Genomic DNA, 15,034 nt, shown 5'->3' on the forward strand with positions numbered 1-15,034 from the left:
GTAGTGGGACTAGGTGGTTGCTCTTGCAGAAAGCCGGCACGAACACAATGGGCCAAATGGCCGTCTCCTGCGCTGTAAATTTCTATATGATATGATTCTCTCAGTCAAATATGGACAAGGAAACCTCCTGTCGATTAGCACCACCTCCCTATTTCATCTGATGAATCAGTGTTCCCCCCCCTTCTTCCAACACTGCTTGGAAGAAGGACTGAGGGCAACAAGGACTCAGAATGCAGGCTGGGTGAGGGATCTCAATATCCATCACTAAGAGGGGCTCCGTAACATTGACCGAGCTGGCTGAGTCCTGAAGGATATAGCTGCCAGACTGGCTTGCGGCAGGTGGTGAGAGAGCCAGCATGAGGTAGAAACCTACTTGACCTTGTCATCACAAATAAAGCTGTTTTGAAGTATCTTTCCATGACCACCACCACAGTCCTTGTGGAAACAAAAATCCCATCTTCTCATTGAGTACATCCTCCACCATGTTTTGCCGCACTACCACTGTGCTAAATGGTATAGATTCAGAACAACACTGGCATCTAACTGACACATCCTTTTAACAAAAAGCAGGACAAATCCAATCTGGCCAATTACTAGCATATCCGTCTGCTCTCAAACATCAGCAAAGTGATGGATGGTGTCAGCAACACTTATTCACCAATAACCTGCTCATTGTTGCTGAGTTTGGGTTCTGCCAGGTCCATTGGAATCCAGACCGCATAACCACCCTAGTCCAATCATGGAAAAAAGAGCTGAATTCTAGTGGTGAGTTGAGAATAACTGCCCTTGTCATCAAGGCGTCATCTGATCGAGTGAGGCATCGAGGAGCCCTAGTGAAATGTAAGTCACTGGGAATCTAGGGGAAATTCCACTGGCTGGAGTCAAATCCTAGCATAAAGGTTGTGATCGAGGCCAGTCATCTCAGCCCCAAGATGTCGCTGCAGGAGTTTTTGTTTATTAATTCATGGGATGTGGCAAGGCCAGCATTTATTGCTCATACCTAATTGCTGTTGGGAAGGTAGTGGTGAGTTGTCACCTTGAAATGCTGCGAGCCCTGTGATATTATTCCCACAGTGCTGTTCGGGAGTGAGTTCCAGGATTTTCACCCTGCAGCAGTGATATAGTTCCAAGTCAGGATGGTATACGACTTGGAGGGGAGCTTGCAGGTGCAAGTTCTCCCACACGCCTGCTGCCTTGCTTTGCTTGGCAATAGAGGTCGCTGGTTTGGGAGATGCTGTCAAAGAAACCTTGGCGAGTTGCTACAGTACATCATGTAGATGATACATACTGTAGTTGTGCTGATGTTGGAGGGAATGAACGCTTAAAGTGGTGGATGAGGTGTCAATCATTTGGGGAACCTTGTCCTGGAAATTGTCTAGCTTCTTGAGTGTTGTTGGAACTGATCCAGGCAAGTGCAGAGTATTCCATCACCCTCCTGATGTGGGCCTTTTAGATGGGGCCAAAGGCTTTGGGGAGTCACTTGCCTTAGAATACCTAGCCTCTAACTTGTGCTTGTAGCCACAGTATTTATGTGGCTGGTCCAGTTAAGTTTTTGGTCATTGATGCCCCCCTCAGGATGTTGATGGTTGGGAGTTTGGCAATGGTAATGCTGTTGAATGGCAAAGGGACCTGGTTAGACACTCTCTCGTTGGAAATGGTCACTCTCTGGCACTTGTGTGCTGTGAATGTTATTTGCCACTTACCAGTCCAAGCCTGAATGTTGTCCAGGTCCTGCAGCATGCAGGCACAGACTGCTTCATTATCTGAGGAGAGAATGGTACTGAACACTGCAATTATCGGCGAACATTCCCACTCTGACCTTATGATGCAGGGAGGGTTATTGATAAAACAAGTGAAGATGGTTGGGCCTGGGACACTGCTCAGTAGTTACATGGGTCAAAATAAGCAGAGTTCGTCAGGATGGGACAGATAGCTTAGCAAATGTAATAGGCCATTTTTGACTAAAGTGGCATCAGGGAAAAGTAGAAAAAAGTAAAAGCTAAAGGCACTGTATCTGAATGTTGAAAGGATTTGCATCAAAATAGATGAATTTATAACACAGGTAGAAATACATGGGTTTGATCTTGCATGTATTATGGAGACATGGTTTCAAAGTGATCAAGATTGGGAACTAAATCTTACAGTATATTTCACTTTTAGAAGAGATAGGCAAAAGGGCGGGTGTGTATAGACTTGATAATGAAAGATGACGTAAAGACAGTGGAGAGAAAGGATCTTGGCTCAAAATCAACATGTTGTATCAGTTTGTGTGGAACTAAGAAACAATAAGGGCAGGAAAACACTGTTTGGAGTAGTTTATAGGCCGCCTAAACGAAGTTGTGCCAGGCCGAGTATAAATCATGAAGTTGGAGGTGCATATAACAAGGGTAATACTGTAATCATGGGAGGCTTTAATCTTTATATAGACTGGGCAAACCAAATATGCAGTAATAGTATGGAGGATGAGTTCATGGGGTGTATGCAAGAATTAGTGCTTTGGATCAGAAATTGGCTAGCTGAAAGAAGACAGAGGGTGGTGGTTGATGGTAAATGTTCATCCTGGAGTTTAGTTACTAGTGGTGTACCGCAAGGATCTGTTTTGGGGCCACTGCTGTTTGTCATTTTTATAAATGACCTGGATGAGGGTGTAGAAGTGGGGGTTAGTAAATTTGCGGATGACACGAAGGTCGGTGGAGTTGTGGATAGTGCCGAAGGATGTTGTAGGTTACAGAGGGACATAGATAGGCTGCAGAGCTGGGCTGAGAGATGGCAAATGGAGTTTAATGCGGAAAAGTGTGAGGTGATTCTCTTTGGAAGGAGTAACAGGAATGCAGAGTACTCGGCTAATGGGAAGATTCTTGGTAGTGTAGATGAGCAGAGAGATCTTGGTGTCCAGATACATAAATCCCTGAAAGTTGCCACCCAGGTTAATAGGGCTGTTAAGAAGGCATATGGTGTGTTAGCTTTTATTAGTAGGGGGATCGAGTTTCGGAGCCACGAGGTCATGCTGCAGCTATACAAAACTCTGGTGCGGCCGCACCTGGAGTATTGCGTGCAGTTCTGGTCACCGCATTATAGGAAGGATGTGGAAGCTTTGGAAAGGGTGCAGAGGAGATTTACTAGGATGTTGCCTGGTATGGAGGGAAGGTCTTGGGAGGAAAGGCTGAGGGACTTGAGGTTGTTTTCGTTAGAGAGAAGGAGGAGAAGAGGTGACTTAATAGAGACATATAAGATAATCAGCGGGTTAGATAGGGTGGATAGTGAGAGTCTTTTTTCTGGGATGGTGATGGCAAACACGAGGGGACATAGCTTTAAGTTGAGGGGTGATAGATATAGGACAGATGTCAGAGGTAGTTTCTTTACACAGAGAGTGGTAGGGGCGTGGAACGCCCTGCCTGCAACAGTAGTAGACTCGCCAACTTTAAGGGCATTTAAGTGGTCATTGGATAGACATATGGATGAAAATGGAATAGTGTAGGTCAGATGGTCGGCGCAACATCGAGGGCTGAAGGGCCTGTACTGCGCTGTAATGTTCTATGTTCTATGGTTTTCTCGGTCAGTATGTCGAGGGTTCAACAAAGGAACAGGCGATTTTAGATCTAGTATTGTGCAATGAAGCAGGGTTAATTAATAACTTTGTAGTCAAGGAGCCTTTGTGGAAGAGTGATCATGATATGATTTTATATTGAGTTTGAGTGATTTAGTTTAGCCCAAAACTAGGGTCTTAAATCTAAACAAAGAAAACTGTAAGTATGAGGGGCAAATTGGCTAAGCAATGGCAAACATTTGAAGAAATAATTCATAATTTGCAAAAAATATACATTCACTTAAGGAATTAAAATCCCACAGGAAATGTGGTCCAACCATGGCTAAAGAGAGGTTAAAGATAGTACCAGCTTAAAGTTAGAGGTTTATAATATTGCCAAAAAGAGTAATAAGTCTGTGGATTGGGAGGATTTTAGAATGCAGTAAAGGATGACCAAGAAATTGATAGAGAAAATAGAATGAAAGTAAACTGGCAAGAAATATACAAACAGATTGTAAGAGTTTTTACAAATATGTAAAAAGGAAGAAATTAGTGAAAGTAAACATGAGTCCCTTACAGGCAGAGACAGGAGAAATCACAATGGGAAATGAACTGACAGCAACACTAAACAAATACTTTGTATCTGATGCAAAAATTATTGCAGAAGTAGTGGGGAATCCAGGCTCTCGTGAGAATGATGAACTTATTAAAGAAACAGTACTGGAGAAATTAATGGGGCTCAAAGCTGCTAAATCTCTTGGACCTGATGGCCTACATCCTAGAGTTTTTAAAGAGATGGCCGCAGAGATAGTGGATACATTAGGTTTGATCTTCCAGAACTCCGTTGATTTTGGAATGTTGCCCACAGGTTGGAAGTAGAAAATGTAGCTCCGGTATTCAATGAGGGAGAAAACAGGGAAATATAGGCCAGTTAGCCTGACATCAGTAGTAGGGAAAATGCTAGAATCTATTATTAGGGAGGTACTAACAGGGCACTTAGAAAATCACAATAATGATTGAGGAGAGGAAACACAGATTTATGAAAAACAGGTAGGACAAGACTGTTAGAGTTTTTTGAGCTGTTAACCAGCAGGATAGGTAAGTGGGTGGTAGGGATAGGGATTCCAGTGGATATAGTGCAATTGGCTTTTCAAAGCACATTCAATAAGGTAGAACACAGAAGGTTATTACACAAGATTCAGGATCATGGGATTAGGAGTAATATATTAGCATGGATTGAGGATTGGTTAACAAAACAGAGTAGGAATAAATGGGTCATTTTTGGATTTGCAGGCTTTTATGAATGGAGTGCCGCAAGGATCACTGCTTGGGTCTCGGCTAATTACAATCTATATCAGTGACTTAGATGAGGAGATCGAGTGTAATGTATCCAAGTTCGCTGACAATACGAAGTTAGGTGGGAAAGTAAATTGTGAGGTGGAGGCCAAGAGGCTGTAAAGGGATATATGGTTAAGTCAATGGACAAAACATGGCAGATGGAATACAATGTGGAGAAATGTGAAGTTATCTACTTTTGTTGGAAAATAGAAAAGCAGAATATTGTTTAAATAGTGAGAGGCAGGGAAATGTCAGTATTCGGAGACTTTCTTCTCTCTGCACGGATGCTGCCAGACCTACTAAATATTTCCTGCATTTCTTGTTTTTATTTCAGAGAGACTTGTACGAATCACAGAAAGTTAACATGCAAGACTAGCAAGCAATTAGGATAGCAAATCGTATTTTGTCCCTTATTACAAAGGGATTGGAGTACAAGAGTAAAAAAAGCTTTACTGTAATTATATAGGGCCTTGGTGAGACCACATCTGGAATACTCTGTATAGTCTTGGTCCCCTTACCAACGGAAGGAAATACTTGTCTTAGAGGGTCTGCAGTGAAGGTTCACTGGACTAATTCCTGTGATGAGGTGATTGTCCTGTTGAGTAGACTGGGTCTTCATTGCCCAGAGTTTAGAAGAATGAGGTAAAATTCTTAAGGGGCTTGACAGAGTAGATGCTGGCAGGGATCTCTAGAACTCAGGATCACAGATTTAGAGTAAGGGGTCAGCCATTTAGGACTGAGATGAGGAGAAACTTCACTCAAAGGGTTGTGAATCTTAGAATTTTCTACCCCGGATGGCTGTGAGTGATCAATTGTTAAGCATATTCAAGACAGAAATCAATAGATTCTTGGATGCTAAGGGAATAAGGGATATTGGGATAGTGCAAGAAGGCAGAGTTGAATGGAAGATCAGCCATGATCTTGTTGAATGACGGAGCAGGCTCACAGAGCTGAATGACCTGCTACTGCTCCTATTCCTTATGTTCTTATCTTCGTCTACCAACTTTGCTTCCCATTGCAGTTACTTTAAGAGAACCTGCATTGCAGATGAGTGGTTAATCGGCTCAAGATTTAGATTATTTACATGGCTTCAGCTGCAGAGGCAAGTAAATCATTGGCCATGTTAGCTTCTATCTGCAGTCACACAGGCCCAATTGTGGTCACCGTAAGTCTTGTAACTGAGCATTTTAGTTTGATCACATGCAGTACTGAGGCCTGCTGATTTGACAACCGCCCTCTATGTCAAGGCCGGCATTTTATCTGTGACAGCTACGAGCTGTCCTTTTGTAGTCCTTTGAAACACAATGCAATTGGAAATCCAAAGGGATGCCAAGCTACTAACTGTATAATCAACTGATGTGGTAACTTCCCAAAGTACTGCCAGTGCATCCAGGCCCCTCAGGAGCATGACTAAGAGTTTTTGACCGTGGTAATGAGCAGCAGGAAGAGCATCTTAACACTGATGGAGCTGAGAGAGAAGGCCACCAAAGGAGGAAAAGAGAGTTAAATAATGTTCAGGCAAATGATTTATCCAGTTGAATTAGAAAAGAAATAGTTAAATCATATAATGTCAGGTGTCTGTCTCAAGATACTGGGAGATCTTGTAACTTGCTATTTATGAGAAGTGGCGGTAAAACGCTAAGCAGTCGAACAAGTTATTCTGATTATTTGTGTGGATGTTTCTGTCCCCTTCTCAAGGCAAGAAAAAGGTTAGTTCTATACTTGGGCAGTCTTTGGACTCCAAATGCAATCCCATAATGCTTGATAAAAGAGAAAAAAATCACAATAGGGAAAGAGAATTCTGGCAGTGTGCAACACCACTTTTTAACTAGCAGAGAGGTGTTAATCTAGATGTAAGCAAATTACTTAACTGAAGTGGTTCTCGTAGACCTACAAGTTATAAGGAGAAAATGGGCAAGGCCAAGGCAAGTCTAGTGACTAGAAATATTTTTCTCCTTGTTTTATAATTTGTTTTGTGAAGCAAAAGTTTTAAAAAGAAACTTGTTGAAAAATAGCATAAATGTCAACAAATAGATGGTTAAATGTATTGTGAATAGTGGAATAATTGTTGAATAATACAGATTATAATGGGAGACTGATATTTGGCAAACTTTTACCTTTTGGCCAGAGAGGTATCTGGCAAGAGCTTTATTTGCTTGGAAGTTTCTCTGCTGCTGTTTAATTTAGGGTTTGAGCGGTGGGGAAGCATGTAAAGCTCAAATCGTGCAATCTTTTGACAAGATTAATTTGTCAAATGAAAGCCATTTGCTCTTTCAATATATGCATTCAAGAGGCAAAGAACCATTTTTAACATGTGCCTTCCAGTGTTCATGCATGTGTGGTTAACCTGAAAATCAGCTGAAGATTCACTTGATTGCCCATGCATGAGTCAAGGGTTGCTTGTTGTGATTGAGAGATAATAAATTTGGTTTCTTGGTATAATTGTTCAATTGTAATTTTATTAGAGTATGAATGAATGGTTTCCTTTTTTTCTTCTGTCATTTAGGCAATGAAAGCTCCTGAGCTCAAGGAAAAATTAGAGGAATCTGAAAAACTCATAAAAGACCTGACTGTCACCTGGGAGGAGAAATTGAGAAAAACTGAAGAAATTGCACAGGTTTGTCAGTGGGAGAAAGTTAACATGAGGGATTGGTCATATTACTTTTTTATTCTAGGTACTGATTTTAGGATAAAGAAGGTTTGCATGTTAGCCTTACCCATGCTTGTTGCCAGTGTACCCATTATTAATGTTTTCTTTTAATCAAACAGGTTTGTTTTTCTGATGGTATTAAATTCCTTCAGTTTTCTCCCTGTGGTGACAGGGCAGGTGACATTGAATCATATTCTCAACAAAGCCATTCGAAGGAGATGTGTAATAATAACTAAAGGCTGGTCAGCGTAATGGGGCATCACATGTTGATGCTTTCTTTTATATGACTGTGTCAACCAAAATGCTTTGTCTTTTTACTTGAAGCATATTTACTCTACCTCTTATCCAGTAAATCATATTTTTGCATTAGATTAATTAATGGTAATACATTTTAAGATTCCATAGCAGTAATAGATTTAGAAATAAAAGCAGGTTCAAGAAATTGTCAATTTCAAGTGCAACACTTGCGACAAAATACATTAAACTGGTTTGTCATAGATGGACTATAACTAACATTACTTTATGGAGAAAGGGGACGAGAGGATACTTCAGAGTTTTCCTGTTCCAGTATGCAGCAAAGTGGGTGAGATCATATCCTGTATGATGGTGGGAAAGACAGTTTATTTTCCCATTAACTGTGCTGATGGAGATTCACTGTTTGATTTTGTGCATTCACAGACCACTGTATCTTTTCCAATTTTTAATGCAGTATTTTCCAATGATGAAACTTTGGATTTTGCAGGCGAAACTGTCTGTATTTATCATCATTACTCTTCTGGAACAGACAGCAATTTCTGGAGTCCGCACATGTGCAGTTGAACGTGGAAATCCAGAAGTTGCTGTCAATGATTCTATGCTTCTCCATTGAGCGCGCTGTTGAAGGCCCCACAGACTGCAATCTAATAGACATTATTGAACTGATGGGAACATGCCCTTTTACACTATTAGTCTCATCATAGGAAGCCTTGAAAAAGCCATACCTTGTTGAATGAGGTGTAACTAGGTTTTAATTGTGGTACTAAGTTCATAACTAATGCTGAAAAACTAATTATGGAATGTCAAATTTCTCCATTATGGTTAAAAAAAAAATTCCACATTTTTTTGTTTGATATTTCAGCTTCTAACTTAATCCCATGTGTATGTCACAATCATTTATTTCACACTCTGTAAAATTTAATTAAAAGTAAAGGATAATTAGTGCATTTTACCTCCCGGTTTGCTGTCTGTGAGAATACTTCATTGTGATTGGCTGTTTATCCTACTTGATGTTATCACTGTTGTTGGGCGCCTGGAGATCCCTTTGACTTGGTGCCAGTTTCGAGCTAATATTGGGAAAGGGGAAATCCATGCCATGGAGATTGCTAGATCTTTGTGGGCAGCTTTCTTCGAGGTCAGTGGTAAGCGCCATCACTTTGCCGCTGACTGCAAAATCTGGGCCGTAAGCATGAATTTTTACTGGAAATTGTTAAGCTGATTAATGGATGTTTTATTTCTGTTACAAATCTAACTAAGCCAGAGTTGGGAATCAGCATTTTACTTCGTTGGATAGGGGCTGGGGAGTTGTTGAGAATGAGTTTTTGAATTAAATAGAAAAATATTAAATGCCATTTGAGCTATTCAGGGTTCAAACCGAGGATCAACAATTTTATTTCCATTTGCTTGGAAATGGCCTTTGATATTTTTCTCTCAAATTAATTTGGTCTAGATTGCTTTTTTTTACCTTGTTCTCCATGAATTTCTATAATATTTGATTAAAGCTGAACTGGATTAGATTTGTTGGCTAGCTACTGTGGCTGCACAGGATGGGGATTTCCTTTAATTTAAAGTTAATGTGAAGAGAAATGGGTTAATTCTATAAATGCATCTCCTAGAAAACAAAATTAAATTTGACAAGTATTTTCTAAGCAGCCTGTGCTTTGTTTTTCCACAAAAAGGCTTCCTTTGTTGGAGTATATAGCTTTGAAAATGAGGAGCTGTGATCAGGTTTACAAGTGAGATTTAATGCAAGTCTTTTTGTGGCGGTGACTTGAAACTATTACTCTGAAGGGTCCAGCCTTCTTTATATTCAAGTAGCATTAAGATAGACCAGACTCATGGAACCTGTGCAGTGTTCTTTGCTGTAAACAAATGACTCTATTCGCATAGCCTTTTAAATCACCAGATAAAAGATCAGATGTTTGTTTTTAATTGCCGGGGTGAAGCTTTGTCATTCTAATTTTGAAGGAGTTAATCTGTTTAATGTTATTGTGTTGCCTACAGGATAGGCAAAAGCAACTTGAGAGAATGGGTATTTCTCTGGAGTCATCCGGCATCAAAGTTGGGGATGACAAATGCTTTTTGGTCAACCTGAATGCTGACCCTGCACTCAATGAATTGCTTGTCTATTACTTGAAGGTGAGCATTAGTACCAGTTACTACCTGTGTTGACAGTGCAATAGGTACCATATATGTCATGTTTAGCTTGGAAAGTTTCTTCTCTAAGGGTGCTACGTAAAATTCTTGGCAATCTTAACCTCGTTCCAAGTTAGGTGCAAGTCTACACCACAAAGCAGAACCAATTTGGCACGACCTGTTTTTTTTTCATCTGACTGCAGAAATGGAAAATATCACACCAATCATTGTTTAGCCCAGCCAGCCTGTGTAGAAGTTCATTCTCCAAAGAGGAGAGAAAATTTTACTCTGCGTCTAACACTGGATAACTGCAAAGGTTACTGTTCCATTCTGGAGCACTTAACAACCCTCATATTGATGATCACAAGATAAGATTGGATGGTGGACCTGAGGCATAGATGAGCAATGTATGCTGCACCTGTTAGAAACAGTAGTGCCTGTTATGAGAGTACACGTGATATGTATTGCTTGGTAAAAACAAAAGAATTTGGATTATGTGTATACATGTTTAATTGTGCATGTAAAATACGAACAAGGGACAAACATGCCTATGTAAAATAAAGAACATGCATAATATCAAGGCTGGAAAAGACCAAGGCTTAGAAAATATTCATAGCTGGTTAATTGTAACCAAACATTAGGAACAATTTCTGCTCCCCTGATCTCCAGAGTTTATGTTTTTAAACTCAGCATGAACCTGCATTTGGGCCCCACACCTGCCAGTATTGGCCAGGTACACTGGTAAGATCAGGACCTCAGTATCCACCAGAACAGTCATGGATTTTCAGTGCCCAATGGTGCAATGAGACAGCCTAGTTTTAATTTATGTTTCATGATACATGTATGTTTTGACTTTGAAGAGAGTACATTGAATTTACAGCACAGAAACAGGCCATTTGGTCCGAATAGTCTATGTTGGTGTTTATGCTGCACATGAACTTCTTCCCAGTATACTACTTCAAACCTTTTCAGCGCATTCTTTTATATTTTTCACCGTCATGTACTTTTTTAGCTTCCCCTTAAATACATCTGTGCTGTTCACCTCAACTACACAGTGTGGTAGCAAGTTTCACATTCTATCTACTCTTTGAATAAATAAGTTTTTCCTGAGTTCCTTATTAGCTTTATTCGTGACTATCTTATACTTATGACCCTTAGTTTTGGATTCCCCCAAAAGTGGAAACATCATCTCTGGATCTAATTATTCTTCATTCTAAAGACTAGTATGGGCACATTACAAATACAAGAATCACATTAAAAACATGGAAGTGTTTGTGCTTCCAGCAACCAGAGTGCGCTGAATGGGTAATAAATGCCACTGTACTAGATCAGGTGGCAGGTTGTTCAACCTTGCCCATCTAAGAACGAAGACCAAAGTACAGAAAATCCTCATCAGGGAACTTCTCTTTGCTGACGATGCTGCATTAACATCTCACACTGACGAGTGTCTGCAGAATCTCATCGACAGGTTTGCGGCTGCCTGCAACGAATTTGGCCTAACCATCAGCCTTAAGAAAACGAACATCATGGGACAGGACGTCAGAAATGCTCCATCTATCAATATCGGCGACCACGCTCTGGAAGTGGTTCAAGAGTTCACCTACCTAAGCTCAACTATCACCAGTAACCTGTCTCTCGATGCAGAAATCAACAAGCGCATGGGAAAGGCTTCCACTGCTATGTCCAGACTGGCCAAGAGAGTGTGGGAAAATGGCGCACTGACACGGAACACAAAAGTCCGAGTATATCAAGCCTGTGTCCTCAGTACCTTGCTCTATGGCAGCGAGGCCTGGACAACGTATGTCAGCCAAGAGCAATGTCTCAATTCATTCGATCTTCGCTGCCTCCGGAGAATCCTTGGCATCAGGTGGCAGGACTGCATCTCCAACACAGAAGTCCTCGAGGCGGTCAACATCCCCAGCTTATACACACTACTGAGTCAGCGGCGCTTGAGATGGCTTGGCCATGTGAGCCGCATGGAAGATGGCAGGATCCCCAAGGACACATTGTACAGCGAGCTCGCCACTGGTATCAGACCCACCGGCCATCCATGTCTCCGCTTTAAAGACGTCTGCAAACGCGACATGAAGTCCTGTGACACTGATCACAAGTCGTGGGAGTCAGTTGCCAGCGATCGCCAGAGCTGGCGGGCAGCCATAAAGGCGGGGCTAAAGTGTGGCGAGTCAAAGAGACTTGGCAGTTGGCAGGAAAAAAGACAGAAGCACAAGGGGAGAGCCAACTGCGAAACAGCCCTGACAACCAATTTTATCTGCAGCACCTGTGGAAGAGTCTGTCACTCTAGTATTGGCCTTTATAGCCACTCCAGGCGCTGCTCCACAAACCACTGACCACCTCCAACTGCTTACCCATTGTCTTCCGAGACAAGGAGGCCAAAGAAGAAGAAGAGAAGACTAAAAATAAAAACCGAAATTATTATTTAGTCACTGGAAAATGGGCAGTCTCAGTGTTATAAAAAATATAGATCGAAGATATTTTCCCCTACCACCTCTCTTGGTAAGCTATTCCAGGAATTGACTATCCTGTCAGTGAAGTAAAGCTATGTAAGTATGTGAATACCTCTTCCCCCTCTCCCATTCCAAACCAAGTTTGGGATATTCAGCAGGGAAAAAGTGAAATAATAGAGTTGTCCTTGTTCTCGTGTGCAATTGGTTTTACTCCACATGCTTGAGTGAGATCTGTGGGTGTAATCTCTCATCCTACCTCATGGTCAAAGAGGTTTGATGTTTATATATGGTGCGATCACACTCCACCTTGCCAACTTTTCACTACTTATACTTCATGTTGAATTTGAGCAGAATTAATGCTGGACTATTTCTCTACCATCCATCTCGTTCCTCCACTAACAGGAAGGAGGATCCATAATCTTTTCTGTAGTGTCTATATTGTAAAATCTCTCCCTTTCTCCCAGTAAATTCTTCTTTTTGCAACTTGGCGAAAACAAATTCTGCCTTAATGAAGGCTAAGTATAAGTTATTTAAATGTACTGTTTTGATTTCTGTAGCTGTTTTCTGTAATTTCTTTGCTCCATATTTTGTAATTGCTACTGACACTGGCTTAAGTTATTTCTTGGCTGTATGTTTTAATTGGAAAAAAGATTCTGGTTAGTTGGCAAGGCCCATTAGTGTTGATAGCAAGCATGGAAACAGTGATGATTCAAGCTGGGTTACTGAAGTGGTGTGCTGCACTAATGTACATGCATCCTGTGAATATTTATAGCCAAGTGTAAGATGCTGATGTTTAAGCTTCTGATATTCCCAACAGGATCACACCAGAGTCGGTGCAGATGAATCTCAGGACATTCAGCTGTGCGGAATTGGCATCCAGCCCGAGCACTGTGTCATTGACATTGCAGCAGATGGGGATGTTACTCTCAGCCCAAATGAAAATGCCAGGTAATCATTCTACATTGAAACTATCAGTCAAAGGTGTCCTCCTGCACAATAGCTCAGTTTACTATTTCACCAATGCATTTACCAATCAAGGCTAAATAAAGCCCACAGTAGTACAATCATATAGAATCCTTGAAAGGGAAGCAATGGGCCAAGTTAAAAACAGAAATTGTTGGAAATACACTGCAGGTCTGTCAGCAAAGGAAAAGTGAAAGCCCAGTTAACATTTCATTTGTAGACCATTCAAAGGTTACACGGACAATCAATAATCTGTCTTTCTCTTCAGATCCTGACTGACCTAATGTCTATCAGCCACACCATCTATTCCATTTGACAGCCAGCATGCTTTATTTGTTAATGTTGAAGCTGCCAAGTAATACTGTGAGTTGTTTTCGGCTTTGGCGCTTGTTGTGAAGCTACTGTAGCCACTGATCATCGTGGCAATGCACACCAGTCCAAAGGATGTGTCGCCATTTCCCTCTTTCACTAGCTCGTCACTCCCGGGTGCAATAGTCAACATTTAGGGCCTTCATGTCATGCTTGCAAGCATCCTTGAAGTACAGCTTTGGGTGCCCCACTGGTCGTCTGGCCCTAGCGACCTCACCATACAGAAGGTCCTTGGATATGCGACTCCCTTCCATCCTGTGGTCATGTCCGATCCAGTGAAGCCACCTCTGTTTGATTAATGCCAACACACCTGGGAGCTCTGCCTTTTGAGAGGACTTCCTGCTTTTGTGATTTTGTTTTGCCAGGATATGCCCATAATGTGCCAGAGACAGCGAGATGGAAATTATTGAGCTTCTTTTCCTGGTTCCTGTAAGCCATCCATGTTTCACAGCCATACTGCAAGGTGCTGAGAACACAGGCCTTATAAACCATCAGTATGGTCCTAAGGGTCAGTTTGGTGTTATTCTATGCACGTTTCACGAGTTGGCCAAAGGTGTTAAATGCTTTCCCTAGGCATGTATTGAACTCTGCATCAAGATCAGATTGTCTGCCACTGTGGACTTTCAGTGGGGTGTTATTTAGTGGAGATGCAACACCATGACCGTTGTTTTCATGACACTTATAGTCAAGGAGAACAAGTTACAGGCACGGGAGAGACGGTCCATGAGTCTTTGCAGCTGAGTTTCTGTGTAATCATGGCTGATCTGATTGTGGTCTGAACTCTACTTTCCTGTCTGCTCCCATAACCCTGGACTCCCTTGTCAATCAAAAATCTATCTAACTCAGCCTTGAATATATTCAATGACCCAGCCTCCACTGCTTTCTGGGGAAGAAAATTCCAAAGATTAACGACCCTCAGAGAAGAAATTCATCCTCATCTCCATCTTAAATGGGGGACCCCTTATTTTTAAGCTGTGCCGCCATTTGTAGATTCCCCCATGTGGGGGAGCATCCTCTCAGCATCTACCCTGTCAAGTCCCCTCAGAATCTTCTATGTTTCAATAAGATCACCTCTCAGTCTTCTAAACTCAAATGAGTATAGGCCCAACCTGCTCAACCTTACCTCATAAGACAATCCCTTCATCCTTGGAATTAGTCTAGTGAACCTTCTCTGAACTGCTTCCAATGCAAGTATATCCCATCTTAAGTAAGGAGACCAAAACTGTACACAGTATTCTAGGTGCAGTCTCACCAATGCCCTACACAGTTGTAGCAAAACTTCCCTACTTTTCTACTCCATCCCCCGTGTAATAAATGCCAACATTCCATTTG

The 15,034-nt window shown here is 41.5% G+C and overlaps 1 protein-coding gene across 6 annotated transcripts in view; it reads left to right on the plus strand.

Annotated features, from left to right (window-relative positions):
- Positions 1-15,034, plus strand: part of kif13a (kinesin family member 13A) — a 366,399-nt gene that overhangs the window by 250,623 nt on the left and 100,742 nt on the right. For all 6 annotated transcript variants that reach the window (XM_068057158.1, XM_068057185.1, XM_068057194.1 and 3 more), the window contains exons 12-14: positions 7,371-7,481; positions 9,774-9,908; positions 13,188-13,318. In XM_068057158.1, the coding sequence (XP_067913259.1) occupies positions 7,371-7,481; positions 9,774-9,908; positions 13,188-13,318 (377 nt within the window). The remainder of the gene's footprint in view (positions 1-7,370; positions 7,482-9,773; positions 9,909-13,187; positions 13,319-15,034) is intronic.

This window comes from Heterodontus francisci, chromosome 2, assembly GCF_036365525.1.
Source record: "Heterodontus francisci isolate sHetFra1 chromosome 2, sHetFra1.hap1, whole genome shotgun sequence".
NCBI lineage: Eukaryota > Metazoa > Chordata > Chondrichthyes > Heterodontiformes > Heterodontidae > Heterodontus > Heterodontus francisci.